At 35.7% G+C, this 26,286-nt stretch overlaps 2 protein-coding genes across 2 annotated transcripts; both read left to right on the top strand.

Moving 5' to 3' along the window:
* Positions 1-1,740: 1,740 nt before the first annotated feature.
* On the top strand, positions 1,741-5,298 carry LOC145601825 (universal stress protein PHOS32-like). Its single transcript, XM_081657901.1, has 4 exons — positions 1,741-2,103; positions 3,374-3,465; positions 3,948-4,066; positions 4,845-5,298. The coding sequence occupies exons 1-4, from the start codon at positions 1,908-1,910 to the stop codon at positions 4,921-4,923; spliced, it is 486 nt and encodes a 161-aa protein (XP_081514027.1). The 5' UTR covers positions 1,741-1,907; the 3' UTR covers positions 4,924-5,298.
* Positions 5,299-5,993: 695 nt separating this feature from the next.
* On the top strand, positions 5,994-9,563 carry LOC145602269 (disease resistance protein At4g27190-like). Its single transcript, XM_081658450.1, has 2 exons — positions 5,994-9,070; positions 9,179-9,563. Exon 1 carries the CDS (start codon positions 6,035-6,037, stop codon positions 8,306-8,308), a length of 2,274 nt encoding a protein of 757 aa, XP_081514576.1. The 5' UTR covers positions 5,994-6,034; the 3' UTR covers positions 8,309-9,070; positions 9,179-9,563.
* Positions 9,564-26,286: the final 16,723 nt, after the last annotated feature.

Here is a 26,286-nt window from a genome sequence, read left to right as displayed (position 1 = left end):
TTAGAAAATCATTGTAGAATTCAATCTAAGGGCATGTTCTGATTGGCTGAGGTGAGCTGAGCTGAGGTGAACTGAATATTTTATAAGAGGAGGATATTAGAAACTGAACTGAACTGAAAATAATCTGAAGAGAACAGATTTTAAGTTATTGCAGAAGTACGAGCACTAGCTAGGATTCCAATGCCCAATATTCTAAACAGTTCCTGCTTAGACTAGTGAAGCTCCTATCAAACAGCATGCGGAAAACACTATAAATTGTGACTCTAACAAGGATGAAAGCATACAATTGAAAAAGGTGTGGCTTCTAGAGAATTTGTACTAAAAGATCTTGTGAATGTTGAATCATGAAAATCCTTACTCTCATCTCAATATAGATAGAGCGTACACCTTTTGAAGTCTTCATGGTTTGAAATGAGTCATATCCACTATCCCAAAGTGCATCCAAGAGTTTCACATGAAAAATGATGGAAGCTAAATGGATCTCATGCATTCTCCCTCAAACCCTCTATTATAGTTTTCTTCCCACTAACGTTTCCCGTATCATTTTTTTCCTCTGATATTTTATTTTTTAATATACTGCACTTGAATAATAATTTAACGTATTTAACTCTTTTTTCATAATTTTTTGTGAAAATTAAAGCTGAACACTTATTAAAATATAGAGGAAAAGATACTTCATATATGAAAAAATAATGTTATTGCCGAAGGCATGACAATATTGTTGTGATGACATAAGCCCTACAACGTCAAAAAATGCGACATAAATGCATATTTTTTTTTTTTTTTTACTATATCTACTTACTACTAATAAAGAAGTTTTTTATTTTTGGAACAAATATTATAAAATGGTTTTGTAATTACATGTTGAGTTTTGTAGTCATATATAATAACCACATTTGTAATGTGCTGATAGGAGAATGTAAGGCTTGTAATTTGTAAGCTCTTAAGTCATAACTACATAAAAATTAAAGAACTTTAGGAAAATAGATTTCAACAGCATTCTTGGAAGAGTTCTCCAAAGCCAAAGTAAATTACACCTTGCACTTAAAAGAAAAAAAAAAATTACAATTACATATTTTTTGAAGCAAAAATTAATCAAGCTAGAGGGATGGTAAGTACTAAAGTTTTGGGTTCAAATTTTGTTCACATCATTTGTTTCCCTTAGAGCATCTCCAATAGTATACAAAACGGACTTGCTTGCAAATTAATTGAATTACAAGCATGTAACTTACCATTAATGTGAATAAAGTTGATGTAGCTTGATTGAGCAACCCTACTCTTGCTTAATCAAGCTACATTGCTTGAATTTCCAAAGATAATATCACCCACTTAAATTATGATATGCGTATAATAAAAACCTAATTTATTTATTAATTTTTCTTCCAAACTATAATATACCATTGGAGACTCTCTTTACCAAAAGATATCAATAATTAAAGTCTTTATAAAAAAATAAAGTTTTTATGAAAAATTAAAGTCCTAAAATATAAATAAATAAAAAAAACATTCAAAAAAAAAAGTCAAATTAATGATGTGGACATCCAAATTCTAAATAAAATGTGTAATGAACAGTATTAATCCATTAATTGGGTCATTTCATAATTAATTTAAGAGTGGGTAGGGTAAGAAGGAGGACATCACTCGTGGCAACGTAGGATTTAAGGTAAGTGGGAAATAGTAATACTGATAATTGATTGCCGGGAAAATAAACCAGGTGTAAACATCTTACTCATTTAAACATCACTCTACTCAAATAGATTACCAATTTCAATCAGTCTACTCAAATACAAGCAATTAAAATGTCAACAAAAACATTACCAATTTCGATCATCTTTCTCTAAAATTATACCTAAATTCTGACTATAACGTCCAAATTTAGAGAGAGAAAAAAAAATAGTGGCAGTATAATGGAGGAGGAAATAACAGGGGCTTCGAAGCAAAATGGGAAGGTTATGATAGCAATTGATGGGAGTGAGAGTAGCAGTTATGCGCTTAAATGGGCAGTGGAAAATCTTGATCATAAGCTAAAATCGGGTGTCATTATTTTTACTGCTACTTCTGCTGATTATACTGGTGTTTTTTCTGGCAGTTATGGCTCTGTTCGTAAGTTCTTTCTCTTCAATTCGTCTCCTTCACTTGATATTTTTTCGCTTTTCTTTTTAAATCACTTAATTATTTTAAAATTCCGGTTACCCAAAATTGGAATTGGAACCGGTTAGGAACTGGCGGGTCTAGTCGGGAAAGTTGCCTGATCAGACCAGTAAAAGGGAAGGGTCGAGTTACTGATGTTTGAATTAATGTGCACTGACTAATTATTTTTGCTAATTTCATTATTTAAAATGTGTGTCTTTTGGATATGGCTCTTAAGTTAATTTTGGTCCTGGTCTTGTGATTCTGCTGTCCTGCTGATAGTTTCTGTAGTTGTGTTCTGATTCTTTTGGTCTTTTAAGCACGTGGTAAGGGTGTTTTTATCGCTAACTGTATTAGTGTGTTTTGGTGGTGTAATGATTGTATTAGTTTTATCTTAGATTGTAATCCTAATTTTGTTTAACTACTAAAATTATGTAGGTGCTAATAATTAAAGAGAATAATCAACTGCTACCATTTCAGTCTCACACTAAAGACATTACTTGTTTATTTAATGAATCTACCTCATTCAAACAACTACTCTTCTCTGCAAAGTGCAAAGCTATCAGCCAACTATATCTGTATACAAGAAAGTGAACTAGAATGAATCATGCAATCGGGGATCAAACTTATAAGGTTTAACTCTTTAACTTATGCCCTTCATTCACTCGAAGTTGTAAGTCTTGTTACAATATTTCATCTTCAGCCATACAGGAGAATTATGAGAGTTTTTGCTGATACATATTGAGTTATTGACTACTGACTTTACATAACTAAATTGCTTTCTTGCTATCATGTTATGTAGTGCATAAGATCAGAAAGATGTTTCTTCTTTTGTGACAGTCTTGTCCTCTTTCTCATGGAATGAAACTTGAATCAGTTTCTAGGAAAACGTTTAAAGCAAATAAAAAAGATGTTGAAGTTGCAATTTTTCTGTTCTTTCTATTAATGGATTGGGAATCAAGCAATGGTTTAAACATTTAAGTTCTGTTTCTAATCTTAGATCTGAATTTTTCATACTACATAGAAAATGATAGATTACAATTATTGGATTCCTAATGTTTAATTTAGATTCAGTGCAGAACTTGTGCTGTAATATTTCATGAATGTTCATTGTACAAGTAAAATTAGTAAGACTTAAGAGTAGCTATTCGATATATATATGTGGCTGCAGTATAATACTCAACAAGTCATTTACCCGTACCACATTCATGTTGTGAGTCTTTTCTCACCTCTATTTATGCAGCTCTTGACCTGGTAACATCACTCCAAGGTGATCAGAAGGACTTTACTGTTTCTCTCCTAACAAAAGCAAAGGAACTCTGTGAAAAGCACGGGGTAAGAACTTTGAAATCTTCCTATTTTTCTCATAGTATACTGCATTTCATAATCTTTTTAATAATGCAATCACTTGGCTGATGCACGTTTTAAAGGAGAGGAACAGGTTAATAAGAGTGATCAATGTGATGAAGAGAGAGTGATAGACAACATTATTATCCAAATTGTTTAATGTTGCAATAATTTTGCGACTTCCCAAAAAGGAATACATTACTATTAAAAGAGAATGTAGTAACAATAATCATGGAAGATTTAAAAGTTCTTAGAGGCAACCTTGTTCAATTATTTGAATACAGTTTTACGGAATTTGGAAGCCATATTTTTATTGCTAGGTCTTAGACAAATATATATATATATATATATATATATATATATATATATATATATATATATATATATATATATATATATATATATATATACATCTCATAATGTGTACTTAGTTTGTTGGTACTCGGTACTTAGTATCTTACTGGATACAGATTGATGGTGAGACAGTTGCTTTGATGGGCAATCCAAAAGAAGCCATATGTGATGCAGTAGAGAAATTTAATTGTCAGCTACTGATTATGGGCAGCCGTAGTAGGGGACGAATAAGGAGGTTAGTCTGAAGTTCTATAATCTACTCCAGTAAAATTGTAAACTACAAAAGTGTTCGTACTATGTATGCTCATTTTTACCCTTCTCTTTGAACTGACTGACGAGTTTTATTGGAAAAATGCATTAGTTATGCCTAGTGATTGAAAATTGTGTAATAGAGTGAATTGAATTAAAACTAGTTTGGTACAGCAAAGAAGTCTTTAAGACCAATGAAGTATAATTTGGTTCAATCTCATGCAATAGTTAGGCCAATGAGTCACATTGACATGTTTATCTTAAGATAGTTAATTGTTAAAGCATGCTGAAAATGAGTGATGAAGTTACTGAATCCTCCCCTGGAACCATTTGTTCGCTTTCAGAAAAATGCAAGTAACGCTGTTGTCTATATTAGTTGGATTACCTTACCAAAATTATAGTATGCATTTGTTAGTCATTTATTTAATAAAGTAATTATACAATGCCTATTCCAAGCTATATACTTCATATTATGAATTGTAGTGATTCTCCCTAGCTTCCTTTCTTATGTCCTTGGGCAATCCATCCATTGCAGATTGAAATTGCAGATGTTTAATGCAAGACTAAACAAAATTTCTCATATTTTGTGCTGTAACACCAATAGATTGGTTACTTTATTCCATGAGGAATGTTTAGTTTGAATTTCTGCTATAAGCATCCCGGGAAATACATTATGGATTAAGTATTAACCAGATAGTGAATTATACATGACCCCCCTACCTCTGTTCAGTTTTCTTTCCCTCTTATTTATATCTTTCTTGCAGGACTTTCCTTGGAAGTGTGAGCGACTACTGTGTTCACCATGCAAAGTGTCCTGTTCTCGTTGTAAAGCCATCTGTTTGAAGGAAATATCAATTTGCAGCTATGTAAAGGCATGATATCTTTGTTTTCCAGCATATTGTGCTAAATATTGCTGTTATTTGTATATATGCAGCTGTTATACCAGCTCGATATGATATATATTACTGTTGTTCCACTAGTAAAAAATATGCAGGGTTTGTCATATCAAAGAACTAAAATTTTGTGACATTTTCTATAGCTATTTGTACTTTGTACGAGGTTTAATCAAGTTCAGTTTCTGTACGAAAATTCTGTGTGATTCCTGCAGCGAGTTAGCCAACGAGGGATATCACTAGGTGGACATGAGATTTGTGTATTTAGGTTATCTTTATGTTAGATGTCACTGACTAACATATCAAAGTATTGTGGGAAATTACATGGTGTGGTTGGCTGCTATACCAGTTACCATGTATTGGGTAGATCAAGTGGTAGATTGATCCCATTTTAAGTTAGAGTATGCTGTGTTACTTCCTTTAGATTTGGCATTCAGATATTCATTGTAGTTTTGGTAGCCCTATAACTTAGCTGTTCCTGCATGGCTTCCTTGACCATTAAAGATGATAGCGCAGGAACAAATATCCTCTTGCAGGTCCATATCTCTCCGATGGAAGTTAGAATATGTAGAAATTATAAATAAAACTAAAAATTTGTGAATAACGTAAAGTTGAGATGAATCTAATGAAATCTTTCAGGACAATGTTTTCGTTTAAGTATAAATGACCAAAAATAGAGATAACTGAGTATATCAGTAGTGTAAAATCAACGTGTTTAATTTTTTAAAAAAACGGAGAAAGTACATAACACAAATCATAAACTGCAGATCTGATTATAAAGATAACACAAAGGCACAAATGATACAACAGCAAGGGTCCACTAATGCATTATTGTACATGTAAAAGGAAGACTTGGTTTGTAGTTGGTTGACAAAGACTTAGACTTTAATTAGTGTCCATTTACTAAAAAAATTATTTATTCCATTAATTACTGTTTACCTGCTCAAGATGTTGATAAAGGAGAAAATAAACATATTATTCCATCTTTTACAAATATTACAATCTATCATCTGAATTAGTATTTCTTATTCTTGTTGGACCATTAGAGAGAAAAAAACTAAATGGCTAGTACTATCCTACAAATAATAATTACCCCTATCACTGAAGTTGCAAAACTTTTGGTTGTTCCCCTGAAACATGAAGTTGGTTATCTTGTGAAATTCCGCAGAAACATTGAAGATCTTAGAAGTAAAACAACTGACCTTGAGATGACTATGGAGACAGCAAGATGTAACACAGATGCAGCTCGCCGCAGAGGAGAAGCCACAACTCAAGAAATGGAACAATGGCTGAGAAAGACAGAGATGATTGTGACTGATGTGCAGAAGCTATTGGGTGGATTAAGAGAGGAAGATAAGGGAAAGTTCAATTTCTGCTGCACAAATTTACGCTGTCAATATTCATCAAGCAAAAGAGCAGCAAAGTTGCTTAAAGTTGTCAATGAGCTGAAAGGAAGTATACAACAGATTCCAGTTTCTCAACCAGCACCACCGCCTAGCATTGAAATGATGCCTACAGGTGATTTTGATGCTTTTGAATGTACTAAAGTTGCTATGGGGAAAATTGTTGAGGCATTAAAGCAAGATGATAACCAGATTATTGGGGTGTATGGAATGGGTGGAGTGGGGAAGACCTCATTGATAAGAGAGGTAGCAAAGTATGTCAAGATCACGGGTATGTTTGATGAGGTTGTTATTGCTACTGTGTCTCGGAATCCTGTTATGCTGAAAATCCAGAGAGAGATTGCAGAAGGTTTAGGCTTGCAGTTGAAAGAGGAAACTGAGCATGTGAGATCTTTGAGACTGGCTGAAAGGCTGAAGCAAGAAAGACGGAGTTTTATAATTTTGGATGATGTGTGGGAGAGATTGGACTTGTCCTGGGTAGGCATTTCTTCAGGGAAGGATAGAAGTAATTGTAAAATTGTGATAACTACAAGAAACCTGGATGTGTGCAGTGAGATGTATTGCAATGTTAGTATAGTAGTTGAACCCCTCTCTCAGCAAGATTCATGGGATCTTTTCAAGAAGTTTGCAGGAGATGTTGTGGAATCACCTGAATTGAACAGTTTGGCAAATGAAGTTGCTAAGGAATGTGGAGGTTTGCCGATAGCTTTGGTGACACTGGGAAGGGTATTAAGGAATAAAGAACCACGATTTTGGGGTGATGCAGCTTATGAACTGCGACACTCAAGACCATTGAACATCAAAGGGATGCATATAAAGGTCTTTTCATGTCTCCAGCTAAGCTTTAATGAGTTTCAGGATGAAGAGTCTAAAATGTGCTTTCTATACTGTGCCCTCTTTCCTGAAGATTATGATGTTCGCGTTGAAGATCTTTTGAGATATGGAATTGGTGAAAGACTGTTTTCTGATGATTTAACTCTCGAGCAGGCAAGGAACAAGGTACATTCTATAATCAGTAACCTTAAAGCTTCTTGCCTTCTGCTGAGTGGTAAGAATGAAGAATGTGTAAAAATGCATGATGTATTTCGTGATTTAGCCATATCAATTGCTTCCAGCAATGATTACAGTTTCATGGTAAAGGCGGGCTCAGGATTGAAGGAGTGGCCCTGCAAATTGCAGTATGTTATGAGGATGTCTTTGATCAACAACGAGTTTAATATGTTCAGTGGACAAGGTGAATATCCAGAGCTCATGCTACTTCTGCTGCAAAATAACACATCATTAAAGGCTATATCAGATGACTTCTTTGCCGGGATGAAAGCACTCCAAGTACTTGACCTCAGCAATATACCGAGTCTGGTGGCGTTACCCACCTCACTCTCTTTTCTCAAAAACTTAAAGACTCTATGTGTGGAAAACAATAATCTGAAAGATGGATCTGCACTTGGAGAGCTAAAATCAATTGAAATTCTTAGCCTGCGAAAGTCGTCATTTACCAGGTTTCCAGAAGAAATCAAAAGATTGACTAATCTTCGTTTACTGGACTTGAGTGACTGTCAGATTGATGAAATTCCAGCTAATGTGTTATCAAGCCTCTTACATTTAGAAGAACTGTACATGGGAGGCAGCTACAGTGGTTGGGAGATAAAAGAAACGACAAGCAAGAGAAAAGCTACTCTGGCTGAAGTTCTTTCCTTGGATCATCTTAATACCCTACACATTGATGTAGGAAATCTTGCTTGTCTAGTTGAAGAGATTACCAATCGCCAGCCAAGATTAAACAAATTTCACATACACGTAGGGGATAAATTTGACTGGCGGAGTACTTATGCCACAAGCATGTGCTTCATTTTAGCAGATCACATTGGAGTACCCAACCCCTTCATGAACTGGCTGGAGAGCTTCCTACAAAGACGCTGCAGCTTTCGGTAGTGAACTGGAAGAATCTCTCAAGTCTTGAAGAGTTACCGTTAGAGTGTTTTCAATCACTGAAGCACCTTCACATTCAAAAATGTCATTTTCAAACTTGTCTTTCATCTACAGTGTTTGAAAGGTTTCAAGGTCTGCAAGAGCTCCAAATTTCTTCTTGCTTGAAATTGGATTCGGTGTTTCTTTCCAGTAATATTGTTCCTGAAAGCAATGTGCTTCCCAGACTAACAACCATTCATATCCGAGATGCCCCTAGTTTGACAGCTCTATGGAGAGGTGTTGCTCCATCTACAAGCTTTCAGAGCTTGAAACATGTGAAAGTTGAGGAGTGTAAACTGGTAAAGATTCTCTTCCCCTTAGCTATTGCAATGCTAAATCAGCTGCAATCCTTGGAGGTATCAAATTGCGATGTTATGGAAGCTGTAATTGGTAGCATTGGGGATCATGAGATTCAGATGGGTGTGCCATCAGGTCAGATGAATAATATCAGCACAGGGGTAGAGTGTACCCATACCATTTTTCCTCGGCTGCAAGCATTAAAGCTACAACATTTGAAGAACATCAGAAGCCTTACTCAACCATGGTTCCTTCTTGTTTTTCCAACTTTAGAACATCTAACGGTGCTCTCATGTCCATGCCTCAAGCTTCCCATAGGGCCTGAAGGCTTGCAAAGATTAATTGAGGTAAGAGTAGAAAGAAAGTGGTTTGAAGAGCTGGAATTTGAGAACAACAAAACACAAATATCACTGCAAAAATGCTTTACAGGTAAATTAACTAGTGCAGGCTTTGACTGCCTACTTTACTTGCTATCAATAGTATATCTGCAGCAATGTGTAGCAATAGTCTTAATAATCAATCATGCCATACTTGCAGATACAAGCTCATCGACTCAATGATGCATCACTCATACTAGGAAGGAAAGGCGTCATTAAGGGAGCTCACTGTTTATGGTGGTTAGTCAAAGGAAATTTTGTCAAATATAACCTCTGCTGTTACCTTTTTACAAGCAACTAAGTGAATTTGTTTTAGAGATGGATCATTTAGATAATAATAAATTAATGACATGGTTGTTTCTCAGTAGTGAACTAGTGATATATACTCAGTATAAAAAGAAAAAACTTCTCAAGCAAACTTCAATTTTCCTCTCTTTTACTGGACCGCCTTTGAAAACAATGACAACGTTGAACTGTAACACATGCAATTGAGGGGTTAAAGAGAAGGAAAGTAGGCAAGTAGCTACAATACCTCAATAATTAATTTTGCAAATTGTTTTTAATGTTTTTTGTTCTGTATTAGCATTGTAGTTGTAAGTAATCAAACCAGTCTATGTGAATGCTATTCTTTGTAATGTGACTTCCTGTAAGTAAGAAACTGAATGTTTCACAAAACACTGAAGTCTGTTGAGCTATTGAAATATGCTATATGCTCTGCTCAGAAGTCTTAAAATGTAAAATGGAAACTTATGTTTCCATTAACAATGTGACTAAATATTCTCTCTACACATTACAGAAAACATTAATAACGAGGCATCAATGTTACTAAGGTCAAACTTTACTGTCAGTAATTTAATAAACAGCAATGTTATGATTTCATTCTCAAAGCCAATTTTCAGAGAGTTGAAAATGAATAGCATGCTGAAAAGCTTAAAGCACCAAAAGTTTGAAGCTGTTTCACCAAAGTCACTAAAAGAGATACCAATATAAGTCACAAAAGTAGTCATTCCACAACCAGCAGATTGATCAACTAGGCATCATTTGCACCAAAAAAAAAAAAAAAAAAAAAAGAAAAGAAAATAACTAGGCATCATTAGTAATAGCAACACCCCTCTGTCTCTACATTTATTTTTTTATTTCCTTTAGAATTAACGAAATCCTACTATCTTGTTCAGTTATATCCAATTTAATCAATCTATCCTCATCATCTTCAATCTTCATCTTTCTAAACACATGTGCAAAAGGCAAATGAAACTTTTATATGGTGACAGAGAGAGTGCAAAATAAGCTATGAAACTAGGGAGATAAATAACATTGCACAAACTATCGGCAGCAAAGAGTATTCTTAGAAGTGTACATTTCAATAATCTGCTATTCACTAACGGTATGGCAGCAATCCTGTACTTCAGCTTTAGTTGTAAAAGGAGAATACAGAAATAGCCGTTTGCAAAAGCAAACAATCAGTAATCAAAATAAAAGCATGTCAGAACATTGTTAATACTGATGAGATTTATTTAGACATTACTTGGATTCATTTATCAGTAGATGAAATTCCAGAATAAGAAATAACAGCAAAATGCTGTTACAGTGAATCATCCAGGCTGAAGTAGTCATAGGCTCATAGGGAGACTCTCCTTTGGCAAGTGAATGGCACCCCAACATGCATAACAGTTTAACAAGTCCTTGCCATTGCATCATCACATGCCAAGGAAGATTCGCCTTATGACTAATTCGCTTGCTTCATGTAATGGCAACTCGAAAAATGCCTACACTTCCAATTTTGTGAGCCAGTTGCCTTTCACGAGTTTTACCTTAGAAGGAGCTATCTGTATATGTAGGGGGGCTTTGTTATCTTAAGCATAGAGTCTAAGTCTAGGAAAATTGGCATATCCTTTTGTTCCAGGTGTGGATCTAAGGGTTCTGCTGGGTGAGTTGGGTCCCGTCGACAACCTACACAAGGCAACACACGTAAACTGCCCTCGGGGGTGGCTCGAGAAACCCCCCTCAGATGCCTAAGTTAGAGAGTGTTTAGAGAGAGAAAATGTACTTAGGGAGATGTAGAAAGTGTAATAACTTATGTATCTAACCTCTTTTCCGTTGTACTTTGCCTTCTATTTGTAGGTGTACTGTCTCCTTTATGGAGAGTTCAACCTGGTCAGCTCTGCGGGCTGACTCCATCTGGCTGAAGAGCCCTTCTTAGTTGCTTTTTCGGCAGTGAGTGCGCACTCTGGGAGCTGGGCGATAGTTCAGCGGGAGCTAGGGGTGTTCAAATGGGGTGTTCAAATCCAGGTACCCGCTTCGGATAGTCAATTACTCGGCCCATGTCCCGACCCATGAATTAAAAGAAATTGAGGGGAAATAACAATTGCAAATACAATTCCTAAAAAAAATACAATTGCAAATACAAAATATCAAAGATACGGAGTAAAATAGAGGAGAACACTCAAACACCATTATCATTCCCAAATGAACAACTTGGCAATCTAAACTCAAACTCGCGCGGTTGCCGCTGCGGTGGGAATCACTTGGTGGTTGTCCGTTGTTCCGCTACGGTGAAGATTTCTCACGTGGTTGTTCGCCGTTCCGCTGCGGTGGGACAGAAGAGTCGAAGACCCCTTGCGTGGTTCAATTACATCGATTCACTTGGTTGATAAAAGGCTTGCTAAGTTGTTGTGAGAGTGTGTGATTGTGAGTTAAGGGAAGAGATGAAAGAGGGGAGAGAGAAGAGAGGAGAGAGAGTTAAGAGAAGGAGAGTGACGGCTCATGTTAGGTTGTATAAAGCCCTAATTGCCTTACTACCTACAATGAGGAGTTTGAGGGGAATTTATTATTTTTTCTATTTTTAATTCGGGTAATCGGGTACCCGTTTCTGAAAAAATCCGGCCCATGTCCCGACCCGGATAGAAGGCAGTTTTCCCGGGACGGGTACCCGACCCGAAAAAACAGGTTTTTTTCCTAAAATTCCCATCGGGTATTTGCCGGGACAGCGGGTCGGGACAATCGGGTCGGGTTTTTTTGAACACCCCTAGCGGGGGCTATCCTATACACCTTTTTTTTGACGAGAAGAAAAAGGATTTTATTAATGAAAAATACCCAAACGGCACTTACAAACAATTTTTAGGAAATCTAAAATTCCAACACAATTACAAATCACCTTAGAACTAGTTACATCGCAGATTCGATCAACGATCGCCTTAAGAAAAAATTTCATCCGAGGCAATACAATCTGTGAGTTAGCACTAATTCTGCTAGATCCACGGATGAGTAGTTGCTTGAGTGTATGGCCTTCTAGACACTTTTGAAGACGATAAAACCCTAAATCTTCAAACTGTAGCACACAAACAAACAAAAACTATAACCCTAATGGAATAAACACCATCATAAAGATGGGTTCCATTTATTGACAGCAATTAAAAAGTTTTTTTTTGGGATGTTTATTAGGGCTTACCATCGATAAAAACACCGGTGGAAGCCCCTACAAAAATTTACAATTGAGATCAAAAGAAAAGAGATGAAAGAGCAAGAGAGAAAAGGAAAAAGAGGAAAGGATAACCTTGAAAAAAAAAGCATAAAAAATCTAGCAATGAAGGCTAGAAAAACCCTCCCAAGGGGAAACCCTAGAGAAAACCAAAAACCCTCCCAAGGAGAAAACCTAAAAGGAACTCAAACTCTTTTCCAAAATTGGCATATTCTTGTGACAAATTACACTCAATAATTATGTTCTGTCCTTCACCTTTATCAATATGGCCATGTACAATATATATGTAGGTATACTTAGATGGCAAGGCCAAGTATCCTAAGATAGATCACAAAATATTCTAGGATATATTTCACAATATTCTCAATTATCTTGTTTCCTAAAATATAACCCCCTCTCCCCCCCGCGAAGTTGGATAGTACGGATCTCGGACACCCAACTTGCGTAGTAAAAAAACTCAAATTTAGCTTTTCCCAAGCCTTTGTATAAATGTTAGCCAACTGAACCTTCGTAGGAACATACGAAGGTATAATCGTCTCATCTGTAATCGCATCCCCAACAAAATGACAATCTAACTCAATATGTTTTGCTCATTCATGAAAGTATGAAACACTGGATTCTGCGCAATGTATAACTTAGAATGACTATCACAATAAAGGTTCATCTCATTCTCATGTTTAACACCTAAGTCACCAAGAAGTCGCTTCAACCACTTTAATTCACAAGTTGTTCCATTCATCGAACGATATTTTGCTTCTGATGAAGAAAGAGCAACAGTAGGTTACTTCTTCGTTTTCGATGACACTGGAGACAAACCAAGAAGCACAAATCAACCACTCAAGGACGTCTGGAGAGAGGGAAACCTTCCCAATCTGAATCACACCAACCTTCCAATTGTAAAGAACTGTCGGATCTCAATAAGATTCCTTGCCATAGGCTCTTCTTCAAATATCTTCTTCAAATATCTAGCAACTCGCAGAGCTGCTTCCCAATGATCAATCCTGACATTTTGCATAAACTGTTATAAAATGTGCACAGAGTATGCTAAATCGAGTCTCGTGGTAGACAAATAAATCAGTTGGCCTATGAGGCGACGATATTTCTCTATATTATAAAAATACTCTCCCTGAGCCAAAGCCAACCTGTGATTTTGTTCAATAAGAAACTCTACAGGTTTAGCATCTAGTAAGCCAGACTCAGTAATGATATCCAATGCATACTACCTGTGGCAAATAAAAATTCCTTGTTTATTCCAGGCTACCTCTAGCCCTTAAAAAAAATTCAAGACTCCAAGATCTTTCACCTTGAAACAATATCCCAGATATGATTTAAAATTGAGCATAGTATTTTTATCGTTAACTACAACAATTAAATCATCGACATATACTAACACATTGAGTTGCATTTTACTCTTTTTCAGAGTAAATAAAAAATAATCATAATATGACTGTTTAAAGCCATAATTTTTCAAAGCTGTAGCTAGCTTTGCGAACCAGCATCTTGGAGCTTGTTTAAGCCCGTACAATGATTTCTTCATCCTGCAAACTTTGTCAGAATTATTTTTCTCAAAACCAGGGGGAATTTTCATATATACATCTTCTTCCAAATCACCATTAAGAAACACATTATGAACGTCCATTTGATGGACTTCCCAATTTTTCACTACGCTACCGCAAGAAATGTTTGAGCTGTCACCATTTTTGCTACCGAGGCAAATGTCTCATTGTAGTCTAATCGTTCAACCTTATGATGGCCAAAGATGACTAATTTTGCTTTCATTCTCTGCAAATTCTCATGCTCATCATATTTTTCTTTGTACACCCACTTGCTTCGAGTGCCTTTTTACCAGGTGGTAGTTTTTCCAGCACCCAAGTACCCTGATCTTCTAGTGCTTGGATCTCATCTGCCATCGCTTTCCTCCATTCCTCATGTTTCATGGCCTGCCTGAAACTTTTCGGTTTATTTCCTCCTATAATAGCAGCAATTTATTTCTATGTTTCACAGAAAACCGGTGAGAATCAATAAAATGTGCTAAAGGGTAAACAGTACCTGGAGAGAGTGATGTTGCAGGTGAACGTTGAGTCTATGTAGATGGACTATTATTTCTGATGGTGTGTGTCACGAAATCGCAGAGTTTTGTCGAGGGAAACTTTTGTCGTTTGCCTTTCCCAAAGTCATTCCCATTATTGTCAACCAAGATCTCACCATGACCCGTAGAACCACGATGCTCACTCCCCAAATCAAGTTGCCAATGCTATCCCTCAATCACGCCACCAGCCTGCTCTTTGTCGTGCGTTATAGTCCTGACCGTGGCTTAATCTCGGCTCAAACCCTCCTCCCGCGGCTAGGTCGCGAAGCTCTCTATTTCACGCTGCTGATCAGCACAGTGGTCACGGCTCAACGCTACCTCCCACGGCCTGGTCGCGGACCCGCTATTTGGGGCTATCTCCCTTGTCTTCTACCCCTAGTTAACACCATTCATCATCAATATATGCATCCTCTTGTACTCTCGGCACAACACCACCATTTTCCACCTTGGCACCAATCTCACTAGGTGTAATAAATGGAAATTTATTCTCTAAAAAATCCACATCCCATGAAACAAATATTTCTCGTGTCTCCAAATCATACATTCTCCATCCCTTTTTCCCGAAAGGGTATCCTACAAACACGCATTTTCTACTTCTACTAGCGAATTTATCACCCTTACTCCTTTGATTGTATGTATAACACAAACACCCAAACACCCGAATATGCTCATATGAAGGTTGTTTGCCAAATAAAATTTCAAAAGGACTCTTGTAATCAAGCAATCGAGAGGGAATTCTATTGATCAAATGACAAGCCGCTTCCACACATTCTCCCCAAAATTTTAGAGGCAAGTTTGCTTGAAACCGTAAGGCCCTGGCAACATTCAAGATATGTTGATGCTTCCATTCTACACGCCCATTTTTTTGAGGCGTGCCCACACACAAGGTCTCAAAAATTATCCCATTTTTAGAGATATAATCTTTCAAAGAATTAAATTTTGTACCATTATGACTACGGACTATTTTAATTTCTTGAGAGAATTGATGCTTAACAATAGAAACAAAAAAGTAAAACATAAACTCAACTTCCGTTTTATTTCTAATCAAATAAGTCCACACACTTCTAGAATAATCATCTGATTTGGGGTATTTAATACCCCCAAGTGAACCAATGAGAGGATGACACGTGTCCTCTAGAGAGAGGTCCAAATGGACTCTCGAATGGGCAACACGTATCATCCGGATATTCCCCCTGGGAATGACGGCCTTCAAGGCCCAATTTCCAAGGGGCGCCGCAAATCTTCGCAGCCCTAGTCCCTAGGTCATCAAACCCTAGGGAAGGGCACAATTTCTTAGGACCCTATAAATAGGGAGATTCCCTCAATAATTTGGTGACTTTAAAAACTTTTCACCAACACATCTTAATCATTAAGGCATTTATTACTCTCTAAAACAGAGAGCACCTGAGCTTGGAATTCGAGCAGATAACTTTTTTTTTTGCACGTTTTACTCCGATCCCGTACTAACTTAATCTTCGGAGGTGGACCACCGACCATTCGATGCTCCGTTTGTTTTGCAGGTACAGGCGCCCTTACTGAATCCAGTCTTTGAGTTGTAACTCTCTCGAGGGACACAAAAATACCCGAAACATTTGGTGTCGTCTGTGGGGAGAGTACCACTAAGATGGTTTCACAAGAACCTGTGCCGCCTTCATAGACCAATCAGCCTCCAAAGGATATAGTGGTCCAGATGGACAATATTCTGGTGACGACGGAGACGTTGAAACCTACATGGGCCGTGATGGGTCCTTCATCTCTAGGCGCATCCGCCATAAAGACAAGCGGGAGTTTAACCAACCCCCTGCATTTGAAGTCATCGCATCCGTATTTGAAGTCACATAATCGAAAGCCTCGGCATTTACTCCCCCGTGATGATAAAAAACATGAGCGCCATAATTAAGTCTGAAAAACAATTACAATTGCAAGACATGAGTATTCGAAATTTACATGGAATTGCCAAATATCTTTGTCAAAAAAAATAAGCAATTTTTCGAATCAAAGGAATGAATTTAGACCTTGCTGATATTCACATCGAATTAGCTGTCAACCAAATTGATGAACTCCAAAGTCATAATCACACAATGCACCATCAAAATTCAACCCTAATTTACATCAACTTTTTCTCCCAAAACCACACAACACAGAATAGAAAAAAGGAAAAATACAAAGACATACATCATCTATGACTAGCCTAAATAGAACCCTTTTCAGTACTTAGTTCAAACATTGTAGTAACTTCATTTAGAAACACAAGCTAAGTACAAGTCATCAGCTTCTCAACCAAGTATATTAATGTGAACATCAGAGAGATTCACCAAAAACATTTCTCGTGGAGTATCCTCATCCATGACATCATCTTCCTCATCTTCTTGAATGATTTCACTATCCTCACCTTCGCCATCATCAACAATTTCTCCACCATTATCCTCCTCTTCCTCCTCTTGCTCTTCTCCTTCTTCGTCTTCTTCTTCTCCTTCTTATTCTTGGGGCATGATCAGGAGCTCTTCTAGTGCATCATAGTATTCAAGTTCAGCACCTGGCCATGGATAATAAACTAGCTCAAATGTTCAGGAAATCGTTTTTCATAGCTAGTGTGATAAAAGTATATCACTTTTTTGAACTTCTTATATGAATCACACACCGATTTAGGCATTGTCACATCATGTTCCAAAACATTTAAAGACACGAATCACTATGATAACCTCTTGTCTAATCATTATTATTTTACCGATTCTATTGTGGTAGCCATGTGCAGCAAATGTGAATTAAGATGTAATCTTCATCAACCAGACCACTTTCACATCGTATTTCCCTAACAAATGTATAATAGCCTTAGCTTGTGCTCAAACAATGACACCTTAAGCAACTGATTCTCTTCATAAGATCCAGTATCAATTGAATAAACTCTTTGAAAAAATAGGAATGCGTCTCCAACGTGGCCGATATTTCCTTTCATTATTTTCCCCACATAGCCATTTCAAATATTTTGGTGGCCCCGGTACAAAATGATAATACTTTTGTTGAATAAATAATTTAATTTAATATTTATAAATATTTACGTAATTTGTTAATTCATAAATAATTTTATGTTCATTCATTATTTTAATTGCATTATTAATTATTTACCTTTTTCTACAGTATCTCTTTAAGTTATTTTCACAATTAGTTTATCTTCTTTTCTCCAACATTTCCCTCACCAAAATTTTTACTCTTCCTTTTTTTTTTCTTGTTATAGGGAAAACAGGGAAAACAGGCGCTCTACTCTTGTCCAATTAGGGGTTGTGCAATACATACTCATTCTATCGTGGAGCATCTGATTTTGGGTCATAAGACTGAGCTACAGTGAAATTGTTCATTGGGTGAGAAATTAGCATTTGATGTTGATCTACATTCCATGAAAGCTGTTCCAGCCATTTACACATTGTTGGTAGATGGTTCGTATTGTTCATTTTATGTTCAGCGTGAGGAGGTTGATAACGGTTATCTAGTGTACCTTCTAATGTTAGGTGATGAAGGAGCAAAAAAAATTACATATACCCTAGAGTTGGAAAGTTTGGTGGATTTAGAGGGTGGTTTGTGGAGGAAACTGACTTGGACTGGTCTGGTCAGGTCATTGCTTGAGTCTGATAATTTGAGAGCGTTATACGATGGTATGTATATCCATCATCATACGTCAGTGTTATTTCTTGAAAAAGGTGGAAGTAGGGGAGAAGGTGGAAGTGGATATCCGAGTACAGAAAGCAGGATATTAAGGTTCAATCTACGTATAATGCTGGAGTAGGTGAGATTTTCAGGAAGTCTTCTCTCTCAGTCTTTTTTTTTTTAATGTTTTTTTATTTTTCTTGATTGCTACGTGTCCCTTTTTCATACTAATGTTCTTTCTTGGTTAATTGTTTATGTATTTGATATTATGTTTGCTCTAAACCATCTACTCTGTTGTTTTATGTTTACAAGTCTTGTTTATTTTAATTGGCCTATTAATTTGATAATTGCTCTTTTTTGCATGTTTTGGTATGAGCTTTCTTTCCCTTATGTTCCTTTTATGTTGTTACTTCTTAGGTGTCATCTTCTTACCTTAATCATCTTTAGTTCATGCCTCTCCTTTTGTATTTACCCTTGCTTAATTTATTTATGCATGGTTTTACAACACTTGTCATTTTTTAATGCTTATGTTACTTACTCTTGGTTGAGGTGTCATTGGATTAATGATGAGGTCTCTAGGGTAATGGAGTCTAACTGTTTGGTTGGTAAGATCTTAGGTGATGTTATCTCTCTTAGAGTTATAGAAGGTCAAATTAGAAAAATCTGGGCTTTAAAAGGTGATATTTCAGTCCTTGCTATGGGTAATGAATGGTATCTTATTGAATTTAATAACAATGAGGATTTCTTGGAGCACCCTGTGCTCTTGGAGCACCCATGACATTTCTTGGGATAATCTTTCAGACCCTTTTCTTTTTTTACCTTCAGTTATTATTCAGATTTAAGTTTTTTTTTTGATGACCTTTTTCTTCCCACTATAGTATCTCTTTAGTTTATTTTCACAATTAGTTTATCTTCTTTTCTCCTACATTTCCCTCACCAAAATTTTTACTCTTCCTTTTTTTTTTTTTTTTTTTTTTCTTGTTATAGGGAAAACAGGGAAAACAGACGCTCTACTCTTGTCCAATTAGGGGTTGTGCAATACATACTCATTCTATCGTGGAGCATCTGATTTTGGATCATAAGACTGAGCTACAGTGAAATTGTTCATTGGGTGAGAAATTAGCATTTGATGTTGATCTACATTCCATGAAGCCATTTACACATTGTTGGTAGATGGTTCGTATTGTTCATTTTATGTTCAGCGTGAGGAGGTTGATAACGGTTATCTAGTGTACCTTCTAATGTTAGGTGATGAAGGAGCAAAAAAAATTACATATACCCTAGAGTTGGACAGTTTGGTGGATTTAGAGGGTGGTTTGTGGAGGAAACTGACTTGGACTGGTCTGGTCAGGTCATTGCTTGAGTCTGATAATTTGAGAGCGTTATACGATGGTATGTATATCCATCATCATACGTCAGTGTTATTTCTTGAAAAAGGTGGAAGTAGGGGAGAAGGTGGAAGTGGATATCCGAGTACAGAAAGCAGGATATTAAGGTTCAATCTACGTATAATGCTGGAGTAGGTGAGATTTTCAGGAAGTCTTCTCTCTCAGTCTTTTTTTTTAATGTTTTTTTATTTTTCTTGATTGCTACGTGTCCCTTTTTCATACTAATGTTGTTTCTTGGTTAATTTTTTATGTATTTGATATTATGTTTGCTCTAAACCATCTACTCTGTTGTTTTATGTTTACAAGTCTTGTTTATTTTAATTGGCCTATTAATTTGATAATTGCTCTTTTTTGCATGTTTTAGTATGAGCTTTCTTTCCCTTATGTCCCTTTTATGTTGTTACTTCTTAGGTGTCATATTCTTACCTTAATCATCTTTAGTTCATGCCTCTCCTTTTGTATTTACCCTTGCTTAATTTATTTATGCATGGTTTTACAACACTTGTCATTTTTTAATGCTTATGTTACTTACTCTTGGTTGAGGTGTCATTGGATTAATGATGAGGTCTCTAGGGTAATGGAGTCTAACTGTTTGGTTGGTAAGATTTTAGGTGATGTTATCTCTCTTAGAGTTATAGAAGGTCAAATTAGAAAAATCTGGGCTTTAAAAGGTGATATTTCAGTCCTTGCTATGGGTAATGAATGGTATCTTATTGAATTTAATAACAATGAGGATTTCTTGGAGCACCCTGTGCTCTTGGAGCACCCTGTGCTCTTGGAGCACCCATGACATTTCTTGGGATAATCTTTCAGACCCTTTTCTTTTTTTACCTTCAGTTATTATTCAGATTTAAGTTTTTTTTCGGATGACCTTTTTCTTCCCACTACAGTATCTCTTTAGTTTATTTTCACAATTAGTTTATCTTCTTTTCTCCTACATTTCCCTCACCAAAATTTTTACTCTTCCTTTTTTTTTTTTTTTTTTTTTTTTCTTGTTATAGGGAAAACAGGGAAAACAGACGCTCTACTCTTGTCCAATTAGGGGTTGTGCAATACATACTCATTCTATCGTGGAGCATCTGATTTTGGATCATAAGACTGAGCTACAGTGAAATTGTTCATTGGGTGAGAAATTAGCATTTGATGTTGATCTACATTCCATGAAGCCATTTACACATTGTTGGTAGATGGTTCGTATTGTTCATTTTATGTTCAGCGTGAGGAGGTTGATAACGGTTATCTAGTGTACCTTCTAATGTTAGGTGATGAAGGAGCAAAAAAAATTACATATACCCTAGAGTTGGACAGTTTGGTGGATTTAGAGGGTGGTTTGTGGAGGAAACTGACTTGGACTGGTCTGGTCAGGTCATTGCTTGAGTCTGATAATTTGAGAGCGTTATACGATGGTATGTATATCCATCATCATATGTCAGTGTTATTTCTTGAAAAAGGTGGAAGTAGGGGAGAAGGTGGAAGTGGATATCCGAGTACAGAAAGCAGGATATTAAGGTTCAATCTACGTATAATGCTGGAGTAGGTGAGATTTTCAGGAAGTCTTCTCTCTCAGTCTTTTTTTTTTTAATGTTTTTTTATTTTTCTTGATTGCTACGTGTCCCTTTTTCATACTAATGTTCTTTCTTGGTTAATTGTTTATGTATTTGATATTATGTTTGCTCTAAACCATCTACTCTGTTGTTTTATGTTTACAAGTCTTGTTTATTTTAATTGGCCTATTAATTTGATAATTCCTCTTTTTTGCATGTTTTGGTATGAGCTTTCTTTCCCTTATGTCCCTTTTATGTTGTTACTTCTTAGGTGTCATCTTCTTACCTTAATCATCTTTAGTTCATGCCTCTCCTTTTGTATTTACCCTTGCTTAATTTATTTATGCATGGTTTTACAACACTTGTCATTTTTTAATGCTTATGTTACTTACTCTTGGTTGAGGTGTCATTGGATAAATGATGAAGTCTCTAGGGTAATGGAGTCTAACTGTTTGGTTGGTAAGATCTTAGGTGATGTTATCTCTCTTAGAGTTATAGAAGGTCAAATTAGAAAAATCTGGGCTTTAAAAGGTGATATTTCAGTCCTTGCTATGGGTAATGAATGGTATCTTATTGAATTTAATAACAATGAGGATTTCTTGGAGCACCCTGTGCTCTTGGAGCACCCATGACATTTCTTGGGATAATCTTTCAGACCCTTTTCTTTTTTACCTTCAGTTATTATTCAGATTTAAGTTTTTTTTCGGATGACCTTTTTCTTCCCACTACTATTCACATGCATATGGATTGGGTTGGTTTTGTCTGTGCTAGGGAGAATGATGACGACCTTAATAATCGCATCAAAGGAATTGTAGTTCGATATGGAGGAGCTCTAGTAGATTTTGACCTAACTTCTAGCTTTGATGAGGAAGATATTGCAACTTTTGATAGAAATGGGAAGTTTATGAAAGTCGAAACAAAGGAGCATGAGACAGAGGTAGAGATATTGGAGGATGATGAGAAGAAGTTGAGGTGGCATTGCTCACATATGGGGACTTTATTGATTGGAGGAAAAAGTCTCTATGTTATTTAAATTCTTGGGGAAAACGATTTGGTTATGTAGTTAGGGATCAGGGAGGTTTTGGATTTTTCATGGCTCAAGCAATTGTCGCAATTTACGTCGCTCAAGTGAGGAAATGGTGGTCTTAGGGGTCTGGTTGAAGTGAAGTGGTTTTGTATGAACTTTTTCCTACTCTATTCTATTTATAACTTAAATTTTTGACTCTTTCTTTGTTTATTATTCAATTTGGTGGAGTCTCTTGTTTATTCATATCTTAGAGATATGGTGTAAGTACTCGTATAAGATTTTTCCATGCATATATTATTATGTTGAAATTTAAGCTAGGAGGCTTTGAAGATCTGCTGATCTAATGATTTTAGCTCAAACTCTGATAGTAGTAACACAGACAGGCTATATAACTGTGTTTTTGACAAACTCTAAGTTTTGTGCTTCCATTTGGATCCAGCACTCTTATGATTACACAAATTAACTATTCACACACATATCATATTTTTAAATAGTTATATGTAATAATTTATTGTATTCGCCCCCTAATTTTGTGATTAATCAATTAATTACATGGTTATGAGTTTATGACATACACAAAATGTGCCTAATTACACTTTTATGTTGGAATCTTTCTTTGACTTAACTCATTATATGAAAAGAGTATTAAATTTACCTACTTATCTCCATTCTATAAATAAGAGTGAGTAATAAATAGTAATCATGTTTCATAAATAATAAATCTAATTCTTTTTTTTATAAAATTGAATTAAGTTTACATTAATTTTTTCTTGTTATTTATAATTAAATATGTAAATGATTCAATTTATTTATGTGTATGTATCATGTCATAATTAAATTATCACTTCTTATCAATGGTGGTTCCAGTATGGGTTAAGTGGGTTCAGTTGAACCCATACTGAAATTGTAAAATTAGGACCAGTTTGTTCTAATCACCAAAACTGCTTATATATATATATATATATGTATGCTACTATGCACTAGAGTATTGTATTATTTCCTGCAGCCCAGTAGTAACTGCTTTGCATTTATTAGCATTGGTCATGGGGATTCGAGCTCAATTTTATTTAAAATGTTAATTAATTTATTAAATTAATCTGTGTACACCGGAATTATAAGATTTAATTTGTATTTTGGATTATATTACTTGATTTCATTATATGTGGTTGGAGACTCCGAACCCATAAGGAAAAATACTTGGAATCGCCTTTGCTTCTTATCATGCTTGTAAACAAGTCATTAAATAGAATGTATCAAACAATCAAAGAATCATAATCTTTTTATAATGATGTCACTTCAATTTTCAAAGTATATAAAAAACCTAATATGATACAATGCGAGTATTAAAAAATTCATACATATATACATAGTAAATAAAATTATGGTGAATAGTCAAAAGTCATCTCACTTGAATTCTCATATATCATAAAGATAATTATTGTCAAAATAAAATTGTATAATTAAAATATTCTAAGCCTAAAACAAGAAAGAAAGAAAAAAAAAAAAAAAAAAACCCTTCCTATGTGAGAAATAAAAAGTTGTAGGAAAACTTTAGAAACGACTACTATTATCAGTAACACATACATCTAAATCCCTGCCAATTCAAAGTGGAATCTCGATTTTGATAACTTTGATATAAATTATTACTATAACAAAATAACATTCATTACGATATTTTATTTAACTACAATTATAATAAATCATATTATAATAAATTCAGACATTTAATGCATGAAAAATAATACCCCATTTTTTAGAGTGCACATCACTTTAATCGGCATTATTTTTTAGAAGATTGACTTGAATTATATAAATAATATGCACAAAAAAATTGATACATTGCATAAAATTTCACAATATCAACTAATTATAATAAATTTACGATCAAAATGATTAAAGGTAAATAATGTTATGTATATTAAATGGTTTCAATTCAATTACGTTAGGGTTTTTTTTTTCTTTGACAAAAAGTTTAGGATGATTAATTTTGTAGGGTACCCCTCTGTTTCTTTTTATTGGTTATTATGAAATTTTAAATACTATTCATAATACTTTCTCAGTTTCTTTTTATTGGTTATGTTTAGATTTTAAACATCATTCATAATACTCCATCCATCTCAAATTATATGAGACGTTGGATTTTTTTACTATTCATGTATTAGTTTTGATCATAAGTTTTTACTAACATAATAAAAACAAATTTTAAAATATGTTGTTAAGTAGGTATATATATCAAGTTTCAAAATGTAATTTTTATATAATTTTCATTAATATTTAATTATATATACAAATAAAGTCAAAGTAGTGCATTGACATGTGTGCAATGTTCACTGTGTCATGTATTGGGATAGAAGGAGTATTTGAAAGGAATGGTATCCTTCGAACAAGTGTATTATTCTGCTAGTGGGTTCAGAATTATTAGAAAACTAATATATTCAGTAAGGTCAAGTGATTAAAATGCCTGGGTTGAGGCCGCTTCCGATCAATAATATTAATGCATAATTAATATTATAGCTTAATCTTATCTGAACCCTTCGGGTCACACCCAAGCAACCAATGAGCCGACACGAAGAATTAATCCGGAAGGAATTAATCAATCGACCGAGTAATAAATATTTACACGTCGGAAATTCGAGCTTAAAGCGTCGAAACCGAGCGACGGAAAATAATAAAAGACGAGACGTGCAAATAAATCAACACATTTCCCAAAATACCCCTAACATCGGAGTGCCCTGAGCAATCCGAGTGCTAGGGGCATAATGCGTAGCATAGTGGCTAACATGCGCACCAAGCTGAGTCTAGGCTGGCTGGTGCGTGCTAGCGCATCATTGCTAGCAGCCAAGAGAAGCCTTGACACCTAGGGGCAGCAAGCAGCAGCAACCCGCACTTGGAGTGCGTGGCTTGCTAGCCGCAAGCAGCACCAGCCCGCACTTGGAGTGCCTGGCTTGTTGGCCGCAAGTAACAGCACCCCGCAACTCCATTGTGTGGTCAGCTGGGCCGAGTCTAAGGGAGGATCAAATAGGAGCCTTGAAAGGTTGCCATGTGGCGCAAGGTGAGGGAGAGAGTGGGGAGCAAGTTTGGTCCCCCCCTCTCCAAGTGGTCCACACTTGCTCTCTCATGAATAGTTGACTTTTAATATTTTAGCTCAATAATTTTAGCTTTAAAATAAAATATGAAAATCTCATTGTCCATCATTGATGGGAGAGAATTTCATACTCTCATTATTCCCTATAAATACCCAACTTGGGACACTGGGAATGATGCTTGAGTAAGAGTTGAATTGGGCATTGCCATTGCAAAACCCCTTGAACTCATATAATACTCGAGCTTGGTCGGGCCTTGGTAACCCTAAGGCAATAGACCTTAAGTCGGTGGTCGTGTTGCGGTTGGATCTCCGTCGAAGGCCGTCGTAATTTCGGGGCTAGCTTTCAAGTAAGAGCCCTATTGGTTGGGTGAAGCACGCGACAAAGGTATAATTCCTATCCTAGCCTTTGTGTTTATTCAGTTATGCTTTTATGATTTCAATTTTTGCGAGCGTGATCCTTGGCCCAGGTTTTTTGTTTTTCCGCAGTGAGTCGAACTCACCAAACCCCAACAGTATTAGATAATCTTCAATTTTACTCACACAAGTAAATGAGTCATGTGAGATCATGTTGACAGGCTAAAGTTGTAGTCACCTAATCAAAAGTAATTCCTAAATCCTCTAACTATGTTGATAGGGAAGAAAGGTCGAACCACAGGGAAACAAGTCAATTTATTCCTAATTAATTAAAAGTAATCTAAATTGTCAAGTAACAATTTGTTGTTATTAAAGGACTATGCGACGAAGAATATGAGTAGGAAAAATAAAACAGGGAGAAATCGAATATTAAAAGACCTAGGGCATATGTTCACTAATAAACAATATTCTAGGGTAAAACATAATAATCAATCATCAATGCATCAATTAATCAGATCATAAAGGGCTTTCGCTACGTATTATAATCACAGAGTTAATTTACCGGTATTAAATCTCACCTCTCAAATCTCGACCTAGCCATTTATAAATTAGTCTGCCTATTGAAATTAAGCCTAAACATCAATTCTCATCTCTCGAATCT

The sequence above is a fragment of the Chenopodium album genome, chromosome 21 (genome assembly GCF_948465745.1).
Source record: "Chenopodium album chromosome 21, dcCheAlbu1.1, whole genome shotgun sequence".
Taxonomy (NCBI): Eukaryota; Viridiplantae; Streptophyta; class Magnoliopsida; order Caryophyllales; family Amaranthaceae; genus Chenopodium; species Chenopodium album.
This window is presented reverse-complemented; position numbering and strand designations above follow the sequence as displayed.

Excerpts from the sequence above, each read along its gene's own strand:
- LOC145601825 (XM_081657901.1), top strand. The coding sequence starts at position 1,908 with ATGGAGGAGGAAATAACAGGGGCTTCGAAGCAAAATGGGAAGGTTATG. Across the intron at positions 3,466-3,947 it reads AACTCTGTGAAAAGCACGGG|ATTGATGGTGAGACAGTTGC; the intron begins GTAAGAACTTTG and ends TACTGGATACAG. Across the intron at positions 4,067-4,844 it reads AGTAGGGGACGAATAAGGAG|GACTTTCCTTGGAAGTGTGA; the intron begins GTTAGTCTGAAG and ends TCTTTCTTGCAG.
- LOC145602269 (XM_081658450.1), top strand. The coding sequence starts at position 6,035 with ATGGCTAGTACTATCCTACAAATAATAATTACCCCTATCACTGAAGTT.